This window comes from Entelurus aequoreus, linkage group LG02, assembly GCF_033978785.1.
Source record: "Entelurus aequoreus isolate RoL-2023_Sb linkage group LG02, RoL_Eaeq_v1.1, whole genome shotgun sequence".
NCBI classification, from domain to species: Eukaryota; Metazoa; Chordata; class Actinopteri; order Syngnathiformes; family Syngnathidae; genus Entelurus; species Entelurus aequoreus.
Genome location: NC_084732.1, coordinates 71,851,934 through 71,869,948, shown reverse-complemented (window position 1 = coordinate 71,869,948; position 18,015 = coordinate 71,851,934). Strand labels below are relative to the sequence as shown.

Here is an 18,015-nt window from a genome sequence, read left to right as displayed (position 1 = left end):
GGCGCTTCTTTGTTTACATTCCCGAAAGATGCAGTCAAGATGGAAGAACTCGGATAACAGAGACTCTAACCAGGAGGACTTTTGATTTGGATACACAGACGCCTGTAGAGAACTGGGACAACACAGACTCTTACCAGGATTACTTTGATTTGGATGACAAAGACGCAGACGTGCTACTGTGAGTATGCAGCTTTGGCTTTTTTTTGCGTATGTACGTAACTTTTTTAAAATATATAAGCTTTATGAACCTTGGGTTAGGTGAACGGTCTTTTGGGCTGAGTGATTGTGTGTGTTGATCATGTGTTTGAATTGTATTGGCGTGTTCTATGGAGCTAGGAGCTAGCAGAGGAGCTAGGAGCTAGCATAACACGTACCGTACCGTACGTGCGCGTCACGTACGTAACTTTTTAAAAATATATAAGCTTTATGAACCTTGGGTTAGGTGAACGGTCTTTTGGGCTGAGTGATTGTGTGTGTTGATCAGGTGTTTGAATTGTATTGGCGTGTTCTATGGAGCTAGGAGCTAGCAGAGGAGCTAGGAGCTAGCATAACAAACACGCAGGTGTTATTATGCAGGATTAATTTGTGGCATATTAAATATAAGCCTGGTTGTGTTGTGGCTAATAGAGTATATATATGTCTTGTGTTTATTTACTGTTGTAGTCATTCCCAGCTGAATATCAGGTACCGTGAGTATGCAGCCTTGGCTGCTAAACATTCGATAACTTGACCGTATGTGCGCGTCACGTACGTAACTTTTTAAAAATATATAAGCTTTATGAACCTTGGGTTAGGTAAACGGTCTTTTGGGCTGAGTGATTGTGTGTGTTGATCAGGTGTTTGAATTGTATTGGCGTGTTCTATGGAGCTAGGAGCTAGCAGAGGAGCTAGGAGCTAGCATAACAAACACGCAGGTGTTTTTATGCAGGATTAATTTGTGGCATATTAAATATAAGCCTGGTTGTGTTGTGGCTAATAGAGTATATATATGTCTTGTGTTTATTTACTGTTGTAGTCATTCCCAGCTGAATATCAGGTCACCCCCGGCTCTCACAGCATCTTCCCTATCTGAATAGCTTCAACTCCCCACTAGTCCTTCACTTGCACTTTACTCATCCACAAATCTTTCATCCTCGCTCAAATTAATGGGGAAATTGTCGCTTTCTCGGTCCGAATCTCTCTCACTTCATGCGGCCATCATTGTAAACAATAGGGAACTTTGCGTATATGTTCAACTGACTACGTCACGCTACTTCCGGTAGGTGCAAGCCTTTTTTTTTATCAGATACCAAAAGTTGCAATCTTTATCGTCGTTGTTCTATACTAAATCCTTTCAGCAAAAATATGGCAATATCGCGAAATGATCAAGTATGACACATAGAATAGATCTGCTATCCCCGTTTAAATAAAAAAAATTCATTTCAGTAGGCCTTTAATATCAGGCACTTATTGTCCAGTTTTGCACACATTTTCATTAATTTAATAAATGTGGGAAATAATTTAACTGTTTCTTATTTCAAATGAACTGTTTTTTTAAAGTTGCAAGTGATAAACGCCTATTTAGTGAAACGAAAAGAAATGTAAAACTGCATCAATATACATAAATTAAAGATGCATTGATAATCGATTTTTAATAGAATCATAGCTCCCGAATCGTAATCGAATCGTGAGGTGCCCAAAGATTCCCACCTCTAGTAACTGTACACATGTAACTGCATCTCCATATACTGTTGTTCCAAAATATCCAATCTAAACCATGCAATTTTACAGGCACTACTTTGTTGGGATATATTGGTCACAGAGAATTGTAACTTGGGACGGCGTGGCGAAGTTGGTAGAGTGGCTGTGCCAGCAATCGGAGGGTTGCTGGTTACTGGGATTCAATCCCCACCTTCTACCATCCTAGTCACGTCCGTTGTGTCCTTGGGCAAGACACTTCACCCTTGCTCCTGATGGGTGCTGGTAGCACCTTGCATGGCAGCTCCCTCCATCAGTGTGTGAATGTGTGTGTGAATGGGTGAATGTGGAAATACTGTCAAAGCGCTTTGAGTACCTTGAAGGTAGAAAAGCGCTATACAAGTATAACCCATTTATCATTTATTTATAACCAAAATGGCAAAAATAGCAAACAGCCATAAAATAAAACACAAAAAATAAAAAAAGCCTATGTGAATCCGGTTTGCAAATCCTGTTAGAGGGTGTCATAAAACCGTTACTAATTTTACCTTTGACCCAAGTCATTATAGTCACCTTGTTTGTGTCAAGAGTGCTTGATCAACACTTGCATTAATCTAGTGGGGAAAAAATAGCTCAAACAATAGAAATATTTGGTGAATATGACACCTATTTATATGGAAGAATGACGTTTGCAATTTGATTTCAAATCTGTTGGAAAAGTGTTTGGGCAAAGTCTGTTCCTGCATCCGATTTGAAATACATGGACTATCTTCAAAAATCAGTATGTATTTTGTGTTTATAATTGCAATAACTGAACGTTAAAAAAAGAGAAACAAGACAATGTTTTCATTTTCAAACTGGTTTTAAGCAGATTCCCTTGTAGTTGTCAAGTCGTAAATTGGTAGAAGGTGTTATTAAATAGCTGTTAAATAGCACATGAACACACAAGAAAGAGTGTTTCTCTAGCTTCACCAGAAAAAAATAAATCACTGCTTTTGTAGATCTGAACGCATTGAGGAAATTTTTTACCCAATTTTCATTTTTCAAAAATGTTTTTAAATAAATGCAAACTGTGTGTTATTCATATTACTGTAATATTTAGTATAACCATAGCTACTTTTCACTTTGAGGAGTTGGCATGGCTGTCCTCAAGCTGACCCTTTTCCAGAAGCATGGACTGTGGAGCAATCAAAACAGACTAATTTGCAGGTGTGGAAATCAGGTTTTTCTACATCGCTTTGATTTAACTGTAAGTATAGGCTACAATCACACTGCAGAGTTGGATGTCCAATTCAGACTTTTGTCATATCCAATCTTTTTAGTGGCCGTTCACATTATCACCAGCTCAGTGGTCTTGCGGTTAGAGTGTTCGCCCTCAGACTGCAAGGTTGTGAGTTCAAACCCCAGCCGAATCATACCAAAGACTATAAAAATGGGACCCATTGCCTCCCTGCTTGGCACTCAGCATCAAGGGTTGTAATTGAGGGTTAAATCACCAAATGATTCCTGAGCGCGGCGCAGGCTGCTGCTTACTGCTCCCCTCACCTCCCAGGGGGTGGAAATGGGGATGGGTCAAATGCAGAGGACAAATTTCACCACACCTAATGTGTGTGATGATCGTTGGGACTTCAACTTTAACTTTAACATTATGACAATAATTTGATTTCTAATGTGAATGCAATCTGACCTGCATGTGGACATGACGTCATGACGTCGCACGCACTGCAGTGCTTACCAAAGTCAACATGGCTTTAACAAAGTATTGGCGCCTCTGTGGCAATTTCAAGGATTGTGTGCCATCAAATTCAAAATGTTCTGAACCAATTTATTGTGTGTAGAAGATTAAGAAGGAAGAGGACGAAAAACTATTTTGGCCCTGGCAGGTTTACGGAATAGTTGGCTTTGATGTCTGCTTGAAGAGTGTGTCTGTGGGTGAGCAGTCGGAAACAGGAGTGGTTAAACTTTTACGTGATTTGCTAAAACATTATTTTTTACCAGTTTTCTGCTACGTGGTCAACTATTTTTTTATAACCGTCTATTTTGCCGATAGCCTGTCGCTTTTTGATGACGTTCTGGTCGGATAAATGTGACCTAAGCGCGGGAGAGCCATGTTTGTTTACAGAAGTCACTGATTCTTCTTTTTCTACTTTTGTTCAAGGTGTGTGCTCCGCATGTAAAATAAAGTATTCCGATTTAAGGTGTGATGCAAGAAAATGCTCGTCATAATCATATACAAAGTAACACTATAATCCAAATCAGAGCTGTACAATGCGAGCAATTCAGTAGCATTTGCGACTAAAAATAGGTTGTGCGAGTAATGGGGAAAAAAAAAGTAGCATGCCTGCGAATAGTTTTTACCCCTAATTAGCATTTTGCTGCTGAAATAAATCCATCCAAATGTCATCCAACTAGAGCAGACCTGGGCATTCTGCGGCCCGCGGGCCGCATCCGGCCCTTTGTGCGTCCCTGTCCGGCCCGCGTGAGGCCAATTATAAATTACAAAATAAATTTAAAAAAGTATCTATGTCGAGTGTGCAATACAACGGTGCTGCTTTTGTTTTGAAAATCGTTATTTGTATTACTTCCGTGTGGACGTATGCGTGATTGTGAGTGAATGTGAACAACTGCAATTACAAAATAAAGTTGAAAAAACATCTATGTCCTGCGCGCAATACAACTGTGCTGCTTTTATTTTGAAAAGTATTATTTATGGGCGTGTGTCCGTGTGTAACCTGCGAGTGAAGGTGCACATGCAGCGACAAGTGATGCACGGTTTACACCCGAGACGCCAAAAAGAGAAATGTTGATGAGGAATGCCGTGTTTTCAACAACACATGAACTGCAAAGCAACGTCCCCTCACCTAAGGTGCGTGCCTGCGCAATTGCGCACTGCTCAAGCGTCCGCTGCGCGCAGCAAGTATATGCCGCGCACCAAATCAAATCCCATCTGAATTATAAACAAAATAAACATATTTATTCTATGGAATTTTGCAATGCAACTTTGAGTGACAGTGACAACAAGCGGCCCTAATGGTGTTCGTCAACACCGTTCAATTGAACACCGTTCAATTATTGTAACGTCTATCGAGATGCTTCGAGGACAGGAATTATATCGATCACTTTATTGAACAAAACTGTTTATATTCGGACATAACCACACCAAAAACATGAGTAAAACAATTCTATCTCGAAAAACTAGTCATTTTCTGCCGTACAAACTAGGCCAAAACCAACTTGTCATCTGTCACCAACACGCATAGCACTAAACCACTGGTGCGTTTAAGGCCACACAAAAAGTCGGACAACTCAAACACCACACAAAGTTACACTATGACTCCTCAGTCATACGTGTGCTTATTTTACTGTCATTTATTATTAATGTTAATTTATATATATTAGTCATGGAATGCTGTTACACACACTATGTTGAAGTATTACTATTATTATTATTATTATTATTATTTATCTTACGGTATATATCAAAAATAATATTGAGCAAAATTTAATTGAAATATTGTCGATGTGGCCCTCCAGCAGTGCTCGGGTAGCTCATGCGGCCCCCGGTAAAAATTAATTGCCCACCCCTGAACTAGAGTAAACTGTTCACCCATCTGTATAACATGTTTGAAATACACATAAACCATAACGGTTAACCAAATGGAGAATTGATTGACGCGGCGGAGGTGTTACTGCTGACAGCTGTGTGTGTGAGTGTGTGTGTTTGTGTGTCTCCCTCCTGCGCCAGGCGCCATGCACAGAAGGGAGCTGGGCTGTAGTTGTAGCGGGACTTGTTGTGAGCTCCAAGTCTTGCAACATGCAAGAAAACAAGGTCCAGTGAAAAATTCAAGAGAGCTGCTGTCAGAGCCGACACGCTGTCGATGCTAGCCTGCTAAGCTAAAAAAACAGCTCAAGATAATAACACACTGACATCACACGTCCAAAAGCAACAGGCACCACCTTTTAAAAGGCACACGCACTTACACAAACCTATCTTAACTTCATTGGGCCAGCTATTTGAATTGTTTAGGTAGCGCAATAATTACTTTCCCTAGTAATTAATTACATTTATTAAAGAGTAATTATGTTAGTAATTAAATTAATGTTTTGGAAAAGTAACAAGTAACTATAATGACTTTTTAAAAGTAATTTTCAGAACACAGCCTGTAACACAGCATCATGAAGCAGTTGGCAGTTTGGTGTTCCTGGCTAACATCTTCATAATGTTTACTTATAAAAATACCATTGTTATAGGTGAATTATTTTCATATTTCTGCTGACGTTTAAACATGTCCTCTTTTACCAAGGCACTTTATTTCACATTTTGTTCATTTGTGTTTTTATTAGCTAAAGAATTGAGCATAGCTAAATGTTGTTTTTTTAAATAGGATTGGAGATTATATTTGACTTTTATTATATTAATTTCAAGGCTTTTTTCTTTTTTCTTATCTCAAAACACATCTTAAGTTAGGAGCCTATTATGCAAAACCTATTTTTCTTATTTGTTGGTACCTTGTTTTTTTGTATTTCGGATCCCAATCAGTCCCAAAAATTTAAATCAAATCTTGTTTAGTTACTTACATCAACAGACATTTCCATTTATGAGTCAGTTTAGTGGCCAAACTCTATCGCTATATGACTTTTGATCCATATCGCCCAGCCCTACACTCGTGTTAGCGACAGTGCTAGCACAGTTTAGGGTTGTTCTTTGTGTTTATTTGAGCATTACAGTAAGCCCTATGATAGCATAGTCTTTATATGTATGAGGGCACACGTGTATGTTGTTTGAGTGTAAATATTGAAATTGTGATATTTGAAACATTTCATATTGCTACTACATTTTTTCTGTGCTACAAAAACATGTCTGTGTTACTATTTGTTTTCATTTAGTAGCACTAGTGCAGCGGTCGGCAACCTTTACCACTCAAAGAGCCATTTTGACCCGTTTCACAAATTCAAGAAAACAATGGGAGCCACAAAACTATTTTGAAATTTAAAATGAAATAACACTGCATACAAAGTTGTTTTTTTTTTGCTTTGTGCTATGTTTAAACTAGACACGCGGCCCGCGAGACGTTATTTCGCAAGTTTTATATGAATGGCGCTTGACAGCGTCATACATGCCAACGCTCCCGATATTTCCGGGAGACTCCCGAAATTCAGGGTAACTATTCTATCGGATGTCTGCGGATTTTCACCCAAACAACAATAATAAGGGCGTGCCGTGATGGCACTGTCTTTAGCGCCCTCTACAGCCTGTATATACACAGCGTACCAGCCCAGTTACATGTTGTATGAGGTTTTTGCAGACACACATACAGTAAGTGACTGCAAGTCATACTTGGTCAACAGCCATTCAGGTTACACTAAAGGTGGCTGTATAAAACAACTTTAACAGTTACAAATAAGCGACACTCTGTGATCCCACACCAAAAAAGAATTACAAACACATTTCTGGAGAACATCCGCACCGTAACACAACATAAACACAACAGAACAAATCGAACACTAGATGTATATTTTTAAATTAAAAAATAACATTGTGATTCTTATTTATGGGGTTACCCACATATGCGGTCCTCTCCAAGGTTTCTCATAGTCATTCACATTGACGTCCCACTGGGGTGAGTTTTCCTTGCCCGTATGTGGGCTCTGTACCGAGGATGTCGTTGTGGCTTGTACAGCCCTTTGAGACACTTGTGATTTAGGGCTATATAAATAAACATTGATTGATTGATTGATAAGATTCTGAATCAATGTATACCTGTATATATTTTTTAATACATTTTTAAAAATCTATATTTTTAGGCCTTCTCCACACTTAATCGCTGTACGTAGATGTCAAACATCCGAGGCCAAGAGAAGCTTTTGTAACCTGTGACCTGTTTTGAAAATGTTTTATTAAAATCCATATCACAAATAATACATTGCCATATTCGGTTTTAAACGATAACTTGATTAATTAGTTAGCACAGTGCTTGCTACTATCGCTATTACCAATAAATCACCATGCTGGGAGTTTATCAAAGTGCGGTAATCGATCATGGTTAGGGATGATGCTCGAACCCGGTTTTCCCGGTAGTTCGATAAGAAAAGAACCGAGTCCACGGAGTCAAATCCTTTTTTGAGAACCGGTACCCGTTATCGAGACCACTATAGTAAAGAAAAAGAGTTGGTTCTTTATTCGAATCCCTGGGAACGAATCCCGTCCCGACAAGAAGTGCCCCGTAGGACATCACAAGAAATTACGTCACGTAGCTCAGTCATTTGTCACGGTGGGGTGCAGCGGTTCGTTCTCCCGGGACGCAAAACTGACGGCTCCGGACGAAAGTGTGCAGGTAGGAGATGATTTATTTCTCATAAATCATACACATTACAACAGACAGGAACGAAACAAAAGGAAAGTGTGCAGTTTGCACGAGAAGCTAAAGCAAAAACTTACTTAGCACAGGAATACTAAAAGCTAAGGTAACTTAGCACAGGAATCATGAGCTCGAAAACCAGAATGCCAACGTAACTGTTGCAAATGGAAACAATGAAGCCACGACGAGTGACCGGAAAAGGCAGGCTTAAATAGAGTCTCTGATGAGCAACAGGGGCGAAGAATATCTTATTTTGAATAAGGTTGAAAGTATTTCTCATAATTCTTCTTTGTACTTTGTAAGCACTATTCATTTGAACAACCTCTTAAACTGGATCATATTAGTACAATGTTTAACTTCTTTACTTAATCCATTACATCATTTAATTCCACATCATTTTAGCTGTTTGCAATTTTACCAAACCATCGAATGTAGCGCACATTTGTAGTTATTTCCCCACATTTCTGCACAATAACTCAGATATGGTAATACTATAGTAGCGAGCAGTAGAGAATGTGAAGTGATTTGTTAAACCAAATATTGTGTTTTTTTCCATATACAACAACCTATCTGGACTCGATAAGAGAATCGATAAGGAATCGGTTCGATAAGATGATTCGATAATAGGCCGAACTCGATAATTTCTTATCAAACATCATCCCTAATCACGGTTTTTAGATAATTAACGTTTGAGACGGTAATAATAAGTGTCCGGAATTTTAACATGTTTTATAATTAATACCAGTAATTGTTACATCCCTACTTCATAACAGCCTTGTGGTATCGGTGGCAAAACATATTATTCTTAGCTTTATTAGAGTAAACATTTGAATCATTTCTCATTATATTGTGTCCTTTTGTTCTTTTATTCTTTCCTGATTTTGTTTACACAAAGTGCCAGTAAAAGACAAGCTGTGTGCCACACTTTGGACACCCTTGGGCTACAAGATATGATGATAAAGTCTAATGAATGATGTTTTACCTCACTTCAATTACAATTGCTTATAAGTGGCTCGGTTGGTACAGCAGCCGCCGGCCGTGCCAGCAAGTTGAGGGTTCAGGTTCGGTTCCTGCTCTTGCCATCCTAGTCGCTGTCGTGTCTTTGGGCAAGCCACTCTACCCACTTGCTCGCCATGCCACCCACACTGGTTTAAATATAGCTTAAAGATGAAGATAATGGGTTTCATTATGTAAAGCCCTTTGAGTCCCTAGAGAAAAAGCGCTATATTAATATAATTCACCTCACAACTAACTAATAGCTTGAACACATGTGTCAAACTCAAGGACCGGGGGTCAGATCTGGCCCGCAACATCATTTTATCTGGCCTGCAAACACCTGGAAATTATATGTGTCAATAAAGTACTTAATATTTTCTCACTGAATGTAATGGATTTTTTTCATTTTGACAGAAAAAATGTATGTACTGCTTGAAATAGCATACCTTTTCAACTTTAATAGTATCCATTATTTCAAAAAATATTACAGTATATTATCATACTTTCCAAACATGTTTTTGTCTAAATAAAAATAAATAAAAATACTTAACTTTACAGCAAACTACCCATCAAATTAATAAAAATGACAATACATTTTACGTTGTTCTTTACAGCATATTACTGTAAATTGAAAAAAATACTACTGTTTTTTTGCGTTAAAATTGTGTTGACTGAGCTGCCAGTTTTTGACTGTAAAATCTACGTAGGGTTGTTGTTTTTAACGGTGTATTACTGTAAATGGAAAAACGAAACATTTGTTTTTACGGTAGAAAATCTGGCAGCTAAGTTGGCAGAATAAAAAAAAACTTGTACTGTTTTTCCTTTCACATTATAATGTTGTAAAAACCAATGTCAATTTAACACAACAATGCCAGCTTTTTACGTAAAAAAAACAAACAAAACAGTGGTATTTACCTTACAATATTGTAAAAAAAATTAAATAAATAAAAAAATAATACAATATTTTACGGTAAAGTTTTTACTGTAAAATCGACAGACTACTTAAAACAATTGATATAATTAATAATGAAATCCAGAGGCAAATTCATACATTATTCACTGTTACAAGCGGCCCTCTGATGGCAGCCATAACTGTGATGTGGCCCTCAATGAAAACCAGTGTGACATTCCTGATCTAGAATATCTCTGTTAATTTTGCTGTCTCCGAGCAGAGATAAAAGCAAATGAAATCGCAACATAAAAATCAGTAAATGTCACACATTCTTCCTCAACAAAACTTTGTTTGAGACAAACAGGTTTTTTAAGTATCAGAACAAACAAGCTGCAAGGCAGAACAACGCATTGCGCTCAAATCCTCCCTGGGAATATCGGCAAAAAGGGTGAAAAACTTTCAGTGTGAATACAATTGGGCTTCAACCCTGAAAGGTTTTTTTAGTCCACATGCAGAGGCTAGATAGTTTACCACACACAGATCACTTGGCTTCGTGCCTTTTGTCATGGTAATGGCTGGGAGCTGACAACAGTGCCAAACAGCCACTCCATCTTGAGCTGTGCTGAGTTGTAAAGACCAAGCATTGGGCACGGTCGAACTGGTAGAATTTATTTTACACAGTGGCCGACACAAGGGTTTTGACCAGTAGAAAAATCCACTTTAGAGGGGAAAAATCCATCATCCCATGCTGTACATGTTTAATAGTGTTTGATTTACTGCTTGTAGACTAGCAGTGTTTCCCATACATTTGGAATGCCAGATTTGAGACTACCTGTCCAAACTTGCTCACCAACACATTATGATGGGACGGTCTTTAAATGTTGTTCGAATTATGTACAGTAGGTGGCAGAATGCATAGTGACTAAGGCTGAAACGACGCGTCGACGTAGTCGACGTCATCGGTTACGTAAATACGTCGACGCCGTTTTTGTGCGTCGACGCGTCGCATATTTACGTCACACTACCGTCATGGCGGACCGCAAAGCAGACGATCAAAGCAGACGATGCGAGCGGTGCGAGCGAGGGGGGAAAAGCATGCCAAAAGTGGTCAAAAGTGTGGGAGTATTTCAATAAACGGCCTAATAATGTTGTTGTATGTACACTGTGTCGAGCGGAAATGGCCTATCATAGCAGCACAACGGCTATGAACGAACATTTGAAAAGAAAACCATCAACTAGTCAATCGTCCGCGCGAGCATACGTTGTCATCATTACACAAAAACATGAATGTGTCATTTGTATCTGCTAGGGGTGTAACGGTACGTGTTTTGTATTGAACCGTTTCGGTACGGGGCTTTCGGTTCGGCACGGGGGTGTACCGGACGACTTTCTAAGCTAAAGCTAACTTTAGCTGCTAAAGTCTTAACAAGCTGCTTCGCTCTTCTGCCTCAGCACGCAGCATTGTCCCACCCACACAACCACCTGATTGGTACACACGCAGCATTGTCCCACCCACACAACCACCTGATTGGTACACACGCAGCATTGTCCCACCCATACAACCATCTGATTGGTACACACGCAGCATTGTCCCACCCACACAACCATCTGATTGGTACACACAAAGCATTATCAGCCAATCAGCAGTGTGTATTCAGAGCGCATGTAGTCAGCGCTTCAGCGTGGAGCAGATAGGTGTTTAGCAGGTGAGCATCAGGCAGCGGACTCTCCCCAAATGATAATAAACACCTCCCAGTCAACTACTAGTAACATCACTATGAGCCCGTTGACCTTCTAGAAATATAAACTGCAGCTCAGCTCACTCGCAGTCCTGGCTTGAGGTGAAGGCTAATTACCTCTCAGTTCCAGCCACATCGACCCCTTCTGAGCGCCTATTTTCAGCTGCTGGGAATATTGTAAACAAGAAAAGAACCAAACATGTACACATGCTAACCTTTCTTCATTACAACTGTTAGTCACTCACTGGAATGAGTAGAATTGGTTATTGTGTACTGTGTTGGACTGGATGTTTATTTTGCACATTTTAAAAGCAATACTTAATGTTTACAGTGCTCCAGAATATTTAGATTGGCACTTTTTTGTATTGGATGTTTATCTTTATTTTTGCACATTTTAGCAAATAAGCAATACTTTCACTTTTGTTGAAATGTTTACACTGTTGTTACAGAATATTTTGTTTTGCACTTTTTTTGTACTGGATGTTTATCTTTATTTTTGCACATTTTAAAGTAAAATAAGCAATACTTTTACTTTTGAAATGCTTATACTATTGCAGAATATTAAGATTTGCACTGGATGTTGACTTTTATATTTGCACATTAAAAAGCAAATAAGCTACTTTTAATTTTGTTAAATGTTAAAAGTTTTAAATGTTTACATTGTTACAGAATATTTAGTCATGTTGTTGTCAATGTTGACTGAGTGGCCATACTTCTTTTTTTTTGTAAATAAAAGCCATGCCTTTTGAAAAAACGGGCCTACATTTATTTTTTCATCTTCATTTTGAATAAAAAAATAATCGGTAAAAGGAAAAATAATCTATAGATTAATCGAAAAAATAATCTATAGATTAACCGATTAATCGAAAAAATAATCTATAGATTAATCGATAGAAAAATAATCGTTAGCTGCAGCCTTAATAGTGACTCAGCATCTTAATATACTTCTTACACACCTGCTTTGCCAGAGATAAAGACGATATAGCAGGAATCATCAGTGTTGCCAACTTAGTGGGTTTGTCGCTGTATTTAGCGAGTAAGCAAATAGGGATGGGGCTGATCCGATCCCGTACCGTTATCGCGTTCCAATACCAGTGGGATCAAGGATCTGATTTTCCTGTCCAACTTGCGGAGATTCCCAACCCTTCAGACACGTCACATTAAGGTCTTCTGTAAAAATGATTCCAAATGTGATTCGCTCCCAGATGCTCTGCTAGCCAGCTAAAATTTAGCACATTTAACAAAATCAAGTGGTTAGTCAAGGCCCACATTCTCTTCAATATTTGCTTGGTCATAAATAACTGTTTTACATTCTTAAAAAAATCATCAGTGGCTTAGATCCTTCACGTATATAAAACAAACAATATTGTTCTTAATATACTTTCAATATGATGTAATGAAAATTTGTAATCAAATGGGCTTTTAAAAAGACTAAAACATATGTTCAAAGACAGATCTCTGTTTTTTTCATTAACAGTATTAACAATTTAGCCTCTTCTCATTACGTGATCCATTAGACGAGGGATGTCAAAAGGATCAGTGCCAGCCGTGAGATGAATTTGCTAAGCATTAAAATTTACTAACATTTTTGGATGAAAGATACTGCAGTTCTAACTGTGTCCACTGGATGTTGCAATAGTAATTATTTGTATCCCTCGCCACCATACTGTGCATTGCTTCAGAGGGGGTGGAGCTATGCACTGTGCTAAGATAAGGGCAACACTTCCGTGTTTGGACCCTACATACTTATGCTGCTTATTAGTGATAGTATAGAACATGTATATTGTTACATTCATGCCTTGATTTTCAAAGTTGTTGTTGGTAATGTAACCCGTCACATTTCAACCTAAAACAATGCTTTTGATAATCTGTACATTTTGTGTTGTACTTATGACTAGGGACATCTTTTTTTGGGCACACATATGCTGAAATAATAATGTATCCCCTTCTAACTTTTAGGTGTGATAAAAGAAATGAGTCCAAATTCATTAGTTGTGTTGTAGATGATGTTACATTTAAAGTAGTACATCAGTTGAGGAAAATGAGGAAATTACATTGATTCCATTCTGTAATTTGATTTTGATACTTTGATTCATTTCATCTTCTGCGGTCCCCTCCAAGGTTTCTCATTGTCCCATTGGGTTGAGTTTTTCCTTGCCCTGATGTGGGATCTGAGCCGAGGATGTCATTGTGGCTTGTGCAGCCCTTTGAGACACTCGTGATTTAGGGCTATATAAGTAAACATTGATTGATTGATTGATTATAGAATGATAAAGGTTAGATTGTACTAGGGCTGGGGGGTATACCAGTATTATAGTTAATACCTGTATATTTTAAAAGGAGATATATATTTGAGACAATATGACAACAGAATGATAGATCTATACTTTAATTAATATTACACAAAGATGTCTACAACAGGAAGTGATTCCAAACACTCTAAAACCATTACACATTAAAACAAAAGAAGGCAAACATATTTAAATACTCAAATTAAATAATTTTTTCTTTTTTTATATAAAACTTGTTTATAAGGTTTTAGTGCATAATTGTGTATATAAGTACTTTTTGAGCACAATCTACAACACCATGGTAATAATGATAACGTGATAATTTTGGTCACAATAACTGTGATATGATTTTTTTTTATTGTGTTACATCCCTAGTGCACATACACAAAAACTTGGGGACCTTTTATGCAAAACCAACTTTTCCTCCCAATAGGTTGCATTTAAATGACTTCACGTCCGGCTCGTTAACTGTGCGAGGCTTGCAGTGGTGGGCCAATGTCGCATTCTGGGCGAAATTTTGCCTTTTTCAAAGAAAAATGCTCTATGCTTGCGTGGTTTTAGGCTGGTGAAACCGTTCAAATCACAGAAAGAATAAAAGTTTCTTCAAAGTTCCTCAAGTGGTAATCAAGAAGGGTGAAAGAGTGCAATATTTCATATACTTTTATCGTTTAGTATTTCCCATTTAAATACAATCTAGTCTACTGATATGGAAGAGTATTACATGGTTACTCTGCCGAGCTCTAGACAGTACAGACACTCAACAACGGCACATTATTTGCAGACTATAATTACTGGTTGCGCTCTGTCACCTATCCTGTTTGTGATTTTCATGGACGGGATTTCTAGGCGGAGTCGTGGCCATGGCGGAGAGGGTATACGTCTCGGGGGGCTAAAGGTTGCGTCACTGCTGTTTGCAGATGATGTGGTCCTGATGGCACCTTCGGTTCGTGACCTTCAGCTCTCACTGGATCGGTTCGCAGCCGAGTGTTCAGCGGCTGGAATGAGGATCAGCATCTCCAAATCTGAGGCCATGGTTCTCAGCAGGAAACCGATGGTTTGTACAGTCCGGGTAGGGGACAGGACTCTGTCCCAGGTGGAGGAGTTTAAGTATCTCGGGGTCTTGTTCACGAGTGAGGGAAAGATGGAGAAGGAAATCAGCCGGAGAATCGGAGCAGCTGGGGCAGTATTGCAGTCTCTCTGCCGCACTGTTGTGACGAAACGGGAGCTGAGCCAGAAGGCAAAGCTCTCGGTCTACCGAGCTATCTACATTCCTACTCTCACCTATGGTCATGAAGTGTGGGTAATGACCGAAAGAATAAGATCGCGGATACAAGCGGCCGAAATGAGTTTCCTCAGAAGGGTGGCTGGCATCTCCCTTAGAGATAGGGTGAGAAGTGCAGTCACCCGAGAGAGACTCGGAGTAGAGCCGCTGCACCTTCGCTTGGAAAGGAGCCAGCTTAGGTGGTTCGGGCATCTCGTGCGGATGCCTCACGAGCGTCTCCCTAGGGAGGTCCTCGTTGCACGTCCCACTGGGAGGAGGCCCCGCGGCAGACCAAGGACCAGATGGGGGGATTACATCTCCTCTCTGGCCTGGGAACGCTTCGGGATTCCCCAGGAGGAAGTCGTAAATGTTGCTCTGGAGAGGGAAGTCTGGGGGTCTTTGCTGGAGCTGCTGTCCCCGCGACCCGATTCCGGATAAGCGGTTGAAGATGGATGGATGGATGGATAATTACTGGTCTGCAAAAAAATATTTGAACCCAAATAGGTGAGTGCGTCTGCCTCACAATACGAAGGTCCTGGGTTCGATCCTGCGCTCTGCATCTTTCTGTGTGGAGTTTGAATGTCCTCCCCGTGACTGCGTGGGTTCCCTCCGGGTACTCCAGCTGGGATAGGTTGATTGGCAACACTAAATTGGCCCTAGTGTGTGAATGTTGTCTGTCTATCTGTGTTGGCCCTGCGATGAGGTGGCGACTTGTCCAGGGTGTACCCCGCCGTCCGCCCGATTGTAGCTGAGATAGGCTCCAGCGCCCCCTGCGACCCCAAAGGGAATAAGCGGTAGAAAATGGATGGATGGAGGTGAAATTACATAATCTCCCACTGTATCTCACGGCACACCAGACTGTATCTCACGGCGGCACTTTGGCTGAAAAACACTGATGTAGACCACAAGTGTTTTAAATCAATCAATGTTTATTCATATAGCCCTAACTCACAAGTGTCTCAAAGGGGTGCACAAGCCACAACGACATCCTCGGTTCAGATCGTAATGTAGAAAATGTAGAAAAAATCCTAATATGACCCCTCGAAGGATATAAAAATGAATGCTATAATGGTTGCTATATTCTTGTGAGTGTAGTAAAGCACTTTTGTAACATGTTGTTATCTTCTGTTGCTTGTATGTGTATTAGTGGGGCGAAGCTAACCAGGACAAGGCCAGGATTGAAGTTTGTGACAAAGAGCAGCTTTCATAATTAACTAATTCTCCTTTTAGATTATGCAGGGGGACAATTAAAAATGGAGCACCGTGCCGGAAATGGTCCCTGCTCCATACTTTGGACCCCCTCTGTATACAACAAGTGACTCGAAGCTACTGCAGGTGCTTGCTATAACTTCCACCGGGACCACCGTGGCAACAAGGCGTGGATTAGAAAGAGGACAATACAAATTGTACAGTTGTATCAGAAAACGTGTAACTTCGTTCACCTACACAAAGCTAAAGCTAATTTAAGTATAACAAAACGCCGCCGACCTCGTCACCAACAACAACATTCTACTCACAGTGATGTTAACTTCGTGCTTTTTCAGTCGGTTCTTGAAGCTCTTCATTTTCCAAGTGTTGGTTTGTGTCGTCAATTTCCTTTTATCTATGAAAACATTCGCCGACTGTTCCAAAATAACTTCCGATAGACTGAAACCAAGTTTGTATCCCGTTCTCCCACGGGGCGAGTTTCCACCTGACGCTGAAAGGCAAAGCCTGATCGCATTAGATGAGCGACTGGTGCAGCCAATCAGAGTCGCGAACGCGCGGTCCAGTTTCGTTCCCGCCCAATCGGTTGCGTCGAAGGGCGGGACTTCCTTGTTTAGTGTCGAAGGGGGAAGTTGGAGACATCCTGGGACGAGGCGGGGGTGACGTCAGACTTACCTGAACACCGAAACACCTGGATAACCACCCCAAAAACTTTACATTTATTGGGAAAATATATATTAGTAATAATAATGTGTATAACTCAGCTGGATGTGTTTGTGATTAAATAATTACTGTATGGCACAGGGGCCAAATGTGTGCGTCAATAAACTTACTTCCATCCATCCATCCATTTTCTACCGCTTGTCCCTTTTGGGGTCGCGGGGTATTCACTCTTACAATTTCGACAGAAATATTGCATGTCCTGCATGCAATTGCATGTCTTTTTAACTTTAATATCATCTCATCATGCAAACAAACATATATTCCAAGCATTTTTAAATACTTAAACATCTGCTTGTCACCCTGACTTATTTCAAATCAAGTTTATATGTAAAAAAATAAAATAAAATAAAATAAAATGCAAAGGAATTTTTGTGATAGCATTATGAGACAAATATACATTAACATTCATGTGTATTCACTGTTCAACTGAGATGTGGCCCTCATTGAAAATTAGTTAGACACCCCTGCTGTCTGGTGTCACATCTGCCACTTGTTAAGTTAGTCTTGCAGCTACAGTATGTGCTAACTGTAATATTTAATACAGTTGCATCTCAATAACATTTTTATGTTTTTTTTTAAATAATTAAGTTATTTGATTTGTGGAGTTCAATCTGGACTAAGAGACCAATTTAGTGTTCAGGGAGTTGATTAGAGTGTGAACCATGCAGTAGTTTACAGAATGTAAATTTTATCATTTTTCACATTTTATAATATACGGAGCTTGGAGTTTTTATTAGCAGTAAGCTTTTAAAATGATAAATAAACACATTCTTGAAATATTTTACTGTGTATGAAGTAAATCTACAGAATGAAATGTTAATTCGTTTTTCAAAGATGTAGTCTATTCTAAAGTCTATATTCTAAATGTAAT

The 18,015-nt window shown here is 39.4% G+C and overlaps 1 protein-coding gene across 5 annotated transcripts in view; it reads right to left on the bottom strand.

The window, feature by feature from the left end:
* uacab (uveal autoantigen with coiled-coil domains and ankyrin repeats b) overlaps positions 1-16,952 on the bottom strand; it is a 102,595-nt gene extending 85,643 nt beyond the window's left edge. For all 5 annotated transcript variants that reach the window (XM_062032031.1, XM_062032058.1, XM_062032062.1 and 2 more), the window contains exon 1: positions 16,733-16,952. In XM_062032031.1, the coding sequence (XP_061888015.1) occupies positions 16,733-16,780 (48 nt within the window). In that variant the 5' untranslated portion in view covers positions 16,781-16,952. The remainder of the gene's footprint in view (positions 1-16,732) is intronic.
* Positions 16,953-18,015: the final 1,063 nt, after the last annotated feature.